Source organism: Seriola lalandi, unplaced genomic scaffold (assembly GCF_002814215.2).
Source record: "Seriola lalandi dorsalis isolate HSWRI2012SDOR001 ecotype SW California unplaced genomic scaffold, Sedor1 jcf7180002054654, whole genome shotgun sequence".
NCBI lineage: Eukaryota > Metazoa > Chordata > Actinopteri > Carangiformes > Carangidae > Seriola > Seriola lalandi.
Window position 1 is genome coordinate 629067 of NW_019525207.1, and position 6623 is coordinate 635689.

Sequence of the window (6623 nt, forward strand, 5' to 3'; positions counted from 1 at the left end):
CCCCACTCTCTCACTCTAGATTAAAAGCGGAGAGAACGCAGCCAACATCGCTGGGGAGTTGGTCAACCTGACGCGGGGGCGGATCTATGCTGGTGATGTCAGCATGTCTGTCAGGCTAATTGAACAGCTATTGGACATCCTGGACTCCCAGCTCCAGGCCTTGAGACCAGCCAATAAAGAATCTGCAGCACGCAATTACAACAAGGTAAATTGTTCCCGTTGTCAGTGTGGATATTTACTTGACCTTTCCTGGAAATGAAAGCAGAAATGTCAGTGATGATGATTCTAACAATAAATGTCTGGTTCATTCCTTCTTTTCAGCTGCAGAAGAGGGAACGCACCTGCAGAGCGTATGTCCAGGTAAACTATGAACAGACAGACAGACAGACAGAGACAGACAGACAGACAGATTGATTAATGATTGTCTGGCTTTCTCTTTTTCAGGCTGTCGTTCAAATAGTTGATAATCTGTTGGGTCCTGAGGCTCTGGTGTCCTGGGCAGATATGAGCGGTGTTGACCAATCACGCTCTGCATCACTGCTGTTGGACGCAGTAGAGAAAGGAGCGTTTCTATTGGCTAACAACCTCTATGAAGGCCGGTTCAGTGACAGGGCACCGAATGTTGGTACGTAGTCTTTCTGTTTCGTAGCTGTTTTTGCTTCACACATTGTGGAATTCAACAACTCATTCAGACTTTTGTGCTTGTCTGTTCCTGTGTGTGAACAGATCTGGAGGTGTATGTGCTAAATACAGAGGCAGACATACAGGACCTGACGTTCCCTCACTCCTACGACAGCGACAGCATCTTGCAGATATCAGCACTGGCTCTGCAACAGTACAGCAACAATGGTCTGTGGCACGCAATGAAACTCATCAACATTTTGTACATGTAGCTCTCAGTATTATCAGCATAAAGCTAGTAGACCAATTATAGGACCTGTAATGGATTGTGGAAGTAATAGTAGTTCCCCTTCATGCACCAAAACTCCAAACATCATTAAATATGATATAAATGTCTAAATGTCTCCTCTTGAAGGTATGAAATGTTGTCCTCTGTCTGTCTCTGCAGGCCAGGTGAAGCTGGTCCTCTCTCTCTTTAAGAACTTGGGCTCCTTCCTGACCACACAGAACTCCACTCTGCGGCTCGGGCTGGGACTGGGCCAGGGGTCAGAGGTCAGGCGTAAGAGCCTGGTGGTCAACTCCCATGTGATCTCTGCCTCTGTGCACAGAGGATCCAACAGAGTGTACCTCTCCGAGCCGGTGATCTTCACTCTCAGGCACCTGCAGGTGTGTTTGGAAATCTGTTTACCTGAAAATGAAAATACCAGGAATGAGCAAATTCCTAACAATGTGCATAATCTGGTCACTGAGTGTTTTGGTGCGTTCGTCTCTCCAGCTGGAGAACCACTTTGGCCCCAACTGCTCTTTCTGGAACGCATCAGGTGTATCTGGGAGCGGCAGGTGGTCTACACAGGGCTGCCGCCTGTTACACACCAACAACACACACACTACCTGCGCCTGCAACCACCTGTCCAGCTATGCTGTGCTCATGACATACCAGCAACCTGCAGTAAGTGACACACGCCACAAAAACAGCACGTAACAGTGTTCATGGCAGACCGAAAGCAGAATTTATTTTTTTTTGTGGCTTGAGTTGTGTTTCTGTGAAGATTCTCTCAGCCTTTTTTTTCTGTGCTTTTTGCATTTGTACCAAGGTGGTGATAAGATTGAGGGTTTGAAAGACCCGTGATACGCATTATTACCGCTATTGCTTTCTTTTTAGATGGCCAGCAGCCAAACTTTAACTGTAAATCTACCTCCATCTTCAGACTCCAAAGTCCTCCACCCTTATGCACTCATTTACTGTAGCACAGCTGGACCTCATCCCCACTGTGCTCCTGAAAAGAGAGAGGGAGTGAGAAATGCTGCAGGGTATTATGTCCTGACAGGAAATTGGAAAGTCTCTTTGTTGAGTGTGATTTTGTTCATTTTACACAAAGACACACAACAAGACACATGAGCAATTCACACCGCAACCACAAAATACATCCACAGATGCTGATAAAACCTGCATCTACACAAGCTCCCACATTCACATGTTTTTAAAAAAAAAAAAAAAAACATCTCGATAAACCTCTTTGCACTTCCTTTCCTGTGTGCTTTATCAGTTTGGGGCCGGTGTAGAAGAGCTTCTGGTCTATGTGGTTTCTTGGGTTGGCATCTCTGTAGCACTTGTGTGTTTGGCCACCTGCCTTACAACCCTGTGCTGCCAGGGGGCACCTTGGCACACAGACCACAGCACCATCCACTGCAACCTGTGGGCCAACCTGCTCATCACTGAACTACTCTTCCTTGTCGGCGCCAACAAGACACAATATACAGTGAGTTACAGTGAGAACCTGAACTGATGCACAACATAAAGTAGCTAAGCAGTGGGAAACAATAACAATTTATAATATCAAGGATAATATTATGATATCACACAATAGTTTATAGGGTTTGTAAAGCAGCATTTTGTCTGTTTCCTTTGTTGCTCTCCTGTCGCTCTTTCACTCGTTATTTCACTCTTCCTTTATTCACATTTACAGGTTGTGTGCTCCATCATTGCTGGCTTGCTGCACTTCTCGCTGCTCTCAGTGTTTTGCTGGTTGTGTCTGGAGGGGGTGGAACTGTACCTGCTGCAGCGGGAGGTATTTGAGGGACGTAACTCCAGGAGGAAGTATTTCTACCTGTGTGGCTACTCTATTCCTGGACTGGTGGTGGCCGTGTCTGCAGCTATAGACTTCAGAGGCTACGGCTCAAAGACTGCGTAAGTTGACTAATGTGTGTGTGTGTGTGTGTGTGTGTGTGTGTGTGTGTGTGTGTGTGTGTGAGTGTGTGCCTTTTTGTTTGGGGACAGTTATTGATAAAATGTATATTCCTGTGTCAGCTCCTAGACTGACTTTGTATTTTGGAGGGTCTTATTTGCCTGTGATTTGATTTGTCTGTGTGTGTGTGTGTGTGTGTGTGTGTGTGTGTGTGTGTGTGTGTGTGTGTGTGTGGGTGTGTAGATGTTGGCTACGAACAGACAATTACTTCATTTGGAGTTTCCTTGGACCCGTTGCTGTCGTCATAACGGTGAGAGTTCACGTTCACGCTCACACAGACTTCTCATATATCTCATATTGGATCATCAACAGATAATGATTGATGATTGATCATGATGATTCATTATAATTGAATAAATTGGTATTTGTCCTTTTTGGCCTCAGTTGAACCTCATTGTCTTGGTGATGACCTTACATAAGATGCACAGCACTGCTGCTTTGAAACCGGACTCCAGTCGCCATGACAACCTGAGGTTAGTATAGTGCCTCATGCTGATCTTTTGTGGGTGATTATTTGTAGAGCTCATTGTGTCTCAGTTGCTTTGGCTCCAGTTATTAGCAAAAAGGTTACATTTATAACCATAACAGGCCCTACCTGTTGCAAGCCATTTGTAATTTCAATATTTCATGCTGTGCTTTACACTGGACCAAATAATAATAAAGAACAGTGTAGAAATTAGTTTAAAATGAATGTTCTTGAACTGGAGTCTGTTATTAATGAGGAAGCTAGTCCACTTAGAGCTTAGTATTTAATTAAAATATTTAAAACTCACTCTAGCTGAGACACGTAGCCAGCGCAAATGTGAAAACATCAAACAGATGTAACACAGTGAAGCTCTAGCTCTTAGTTGAACAGCAGCATTTTGAATAGTTTCAAGTCAAGTACAGCTTTTGGAAAGCCAGAGTGAAATGCACTGCAGCAGTCTCGACAGCTCCGTGAACTATGTGGTCACGGCATCCTTTTGAGTAAGAAAGGGTTCAACCTTAGCAAGGTTAATCAAACATTTATACAGCATAGCTTTATAGATGGAAAATAGAGGAAAGAACTTGCATTCAAGAGAGGATAAAAGGAAAGCTAGGGTCGGTGTTAGTAATGTCACTTAATCTGTCTGAATCCTCTTTTATTTGGTTTCTTCAGTTTTTATTTTAAACACGAGAGCTGGCTGATGGGAGCATTCAGGAAGATTTGAGCATGTAAACTTTGACATCCATTACATGCACCCAGCTCTTTAGCTGCCTTGTGAAATAGTTTAACAGTTGAAACTTCTGGATTTCAAGAATAGCAGAGCAGATGAATGTAATGAAAAATAACTCTCAGTTAAATGAACTCTTGACAAACTAGTTTGTGTGAATGAAAAAGAAATTAAGTTTGTGTCCTCTTCCTCCGGTTTCTCTTCAGGGCATGGGCGGTGGGCTCCCTAACGCTACTCTTCCTGCAGAGCGTCACATGGTCCTCAGGCCTGATGTTCCTGTCTGCTCCGTCTCTCCTCCTGGCTTATCTCTTCTCCTCCCTCAACACCGCCCAGGGCCTCCTCATCACCATACTGCACTGCAGCCTCGCCAGGAAGGTCAGGCTCTGTGTGGATGTTATTACGTTCCTGCACGTGTCTCTCCGTCTGTCAACGATTTAACTAATAAGTTTCATCTTTGAATATTGTGTGTAGGGCCAAAAGGACTATGGCAGATGCCTGCGTCTCTCGCAGTGCTGTGCAACTTCCTCTTCCAGCTCTCCAGACTCTGTGAAGGGTTCTGCCCTGCGGTCCAACAGCCGGTATACCAGCAGCCAGAGTCGGAGAGCCACTGCCAACAGACAGGTCCACTGCAATACTCTGTACCTCTTTGTGTCTTTGTCTCTCTGTCTGAGTCAGATTTTGACCTTGTGTGAAATATTTCTGATCCAGAGTCGCATCAGGAGGATGTGGAACGACACTGTTCGCAGACAGACCGAATCTTCTTTCATCGCTGCAGACGTGAACAACACTCCCACTCTTAACCGTGGTGAAGATCATTTTTATTTGTCTTTTAAATCTCAGCATTGTCCCCCCTGTGGGCTGAAGGATGTGACATTTATTTTTCTCCCTCTCTCCCTCTCCATTCTCAGCTCCTTTGGGGAACCACTTCCTTACTAATCCAGTGCTTCAGACTCATGCTGGAGCCTCTCCTTATGACACGATGCTGGCCCAGGGATACAATCAACCTTTCACCTCCACAGGTACCTCTCATTACAGCTTTCTGTGGTACTTCCGTTTCTATTCTTATCACTCTCCTTCTTTTGACTGTCTTTTTACCTGTGTACACACAGAACCTTGCAAAACTCTTAGGCCTCACTGAAGAATGTCTATTTAAAGCCTGTTAAGTGGTCTAAGCCTTTTGCACAGTAGGGTTTGTCACGTTTCTGTTTCTGTACAGTATGAATGTTTGAAATTTGAAGCTCAAATGTTTTTGTTGTCGTTCTGATTTTAGTTTTTGAGTTTGAATAGTTTGTCTTTTGAATGTTCTTTGACACTTTCCCTCTCTGTCTCTCTGTCTTAACGTGGAACAGTAGGAACCTTCAGAAACAAGCAGAGTATGAGCTCCTTTATTGTGCTCACTTGAGTCATTGAGCGACACTTCCTTGTGCACTGTGGTTCAATTCATAGACTATCTGTGCAATATCTGCACACAGTAACTATTCATAGACCATGAAGACATAATATACATCTCCTCCATGTGGCTACGCACCAAACATTTCATCAAATAATATTGTTAATACTCAAATCTTCTTGGTAAATCCGCACCCTCAGTAGCGCAGGAACACTAAACTCTGCTCATTCATTCGTACATTCACTCATGTCCATCTCTTCATGTAAATCTCTAATAGTGTCCCTGTCCTTTTGTAATTGGCCCCCTTCTGTTTCTCCTAACAGAGGGTGGTGTGTCCCAGAGTCAGGAGCCCTGTGGGTTGGACAGTGTGTGTCTCAACGGAGGTTACACCCCCAACACCTTCACTCTGCATGGTCTGGGGACAACACCAGGGTCCCGAGCCGGAGTGGTGGGCAGCACTGACCTTCTGAGGGAGGGAGGAGTTGGGATAGGAGGGGATGACATCTCTCCAGCCCTCCTCACCCCCCACGGGGCCACAGATCTGGGCAGCAGTGCCGGAATGCGCCGTAACCTGTCTGATGCAGCCGCGCTGGAGAAGATGATCATCTCAGAGCTGGTGCAGAGCAACCTGAGGCCCTCGGTCCCCATGCCTGTTCCTCCCGAGCGCTACGGAAGCCTGGCGAGGCCTCACCACCACGACAGGGCGGCTCTCACTCACACTGCCACACTAACTCGACACGCACAGCCAACCCAAGAGGGCTGGGCTGCCACCATGCAGCCAAACACACGTCACAACGCGCAAGAGGGCTGGGCGCATACGAGGCACCACACACAAGACGCTGAGACGCATTCCACCACACGTGGACAAGATCACGCCACGACGCCACGCTTACAAGATGGCTGGTCCCACGCACGCATTTCTGGAGATTCCGAGTCCCGTGAGCTGCTTAAAGACGGGGACAGGTCGCAGCTGCAAGGTACTCTGGGTCGCCGCGGGCTCCAGGACAGGCAGCAAGCACGTCCCCCTGATGTTCAGGCTCGGCCCTACTCCACCCTCAGCCGCACTCCTGGTACTCTGTCTCGCCACCGCAGCACAGTGGAGACGAGCGGAGGGGCGGACAGAGACAGGGAGAGAGACCGGGATCGTTACCGGGACAGGCCCCTCCCGCCTCC

At 46.7% G+C, this 6623-nt stretch overlaps 1 protein-coding gene across 1 annotated transcript in view; it reads left to right on the plus strand.

The window, feature by feature from the left end:
• The window catches only part of adgrl1b (adhesion G protein-coupled receptor L1b), a 29443-nt gene that overhangs the window by 20678 nt on the left and 2142 nt on the right, over positions 1–6623 (plus strand). The window contains 16 exon segments of the mRNA XM_087177773.1: positions 20–205; positions 322–360; positions 445–625; positions 727–849; positions 1070–1287; positions 1397–1570; positions 2169–2381; positions 2589–2809; positions 3051–3117; positions 3252–3340; positions 4267–4435; positions 4532–4681; positions 4769–4865; positions 4969–5079; positions 5410–5433; positions 5774–6623. The exon segment at positions 5774–6623 is cut by the window's right edge and continues 1 nt beyond it. Coding sequence (XP_087033899.1) covers positions 20–205; positions 322–360; positions 445–625; positions 727–849; positions 1070–1287; positions 1397–1570; positions 2169–2381; positions 2589–2809; positions 3051–3117; positions 3252–3340; positions 4267–4435; positions 4532–4681; positions 4769–4865; positions 4969–5079; positions 5410–5433; positions 5774–6623 — 2912 coding nt within the window.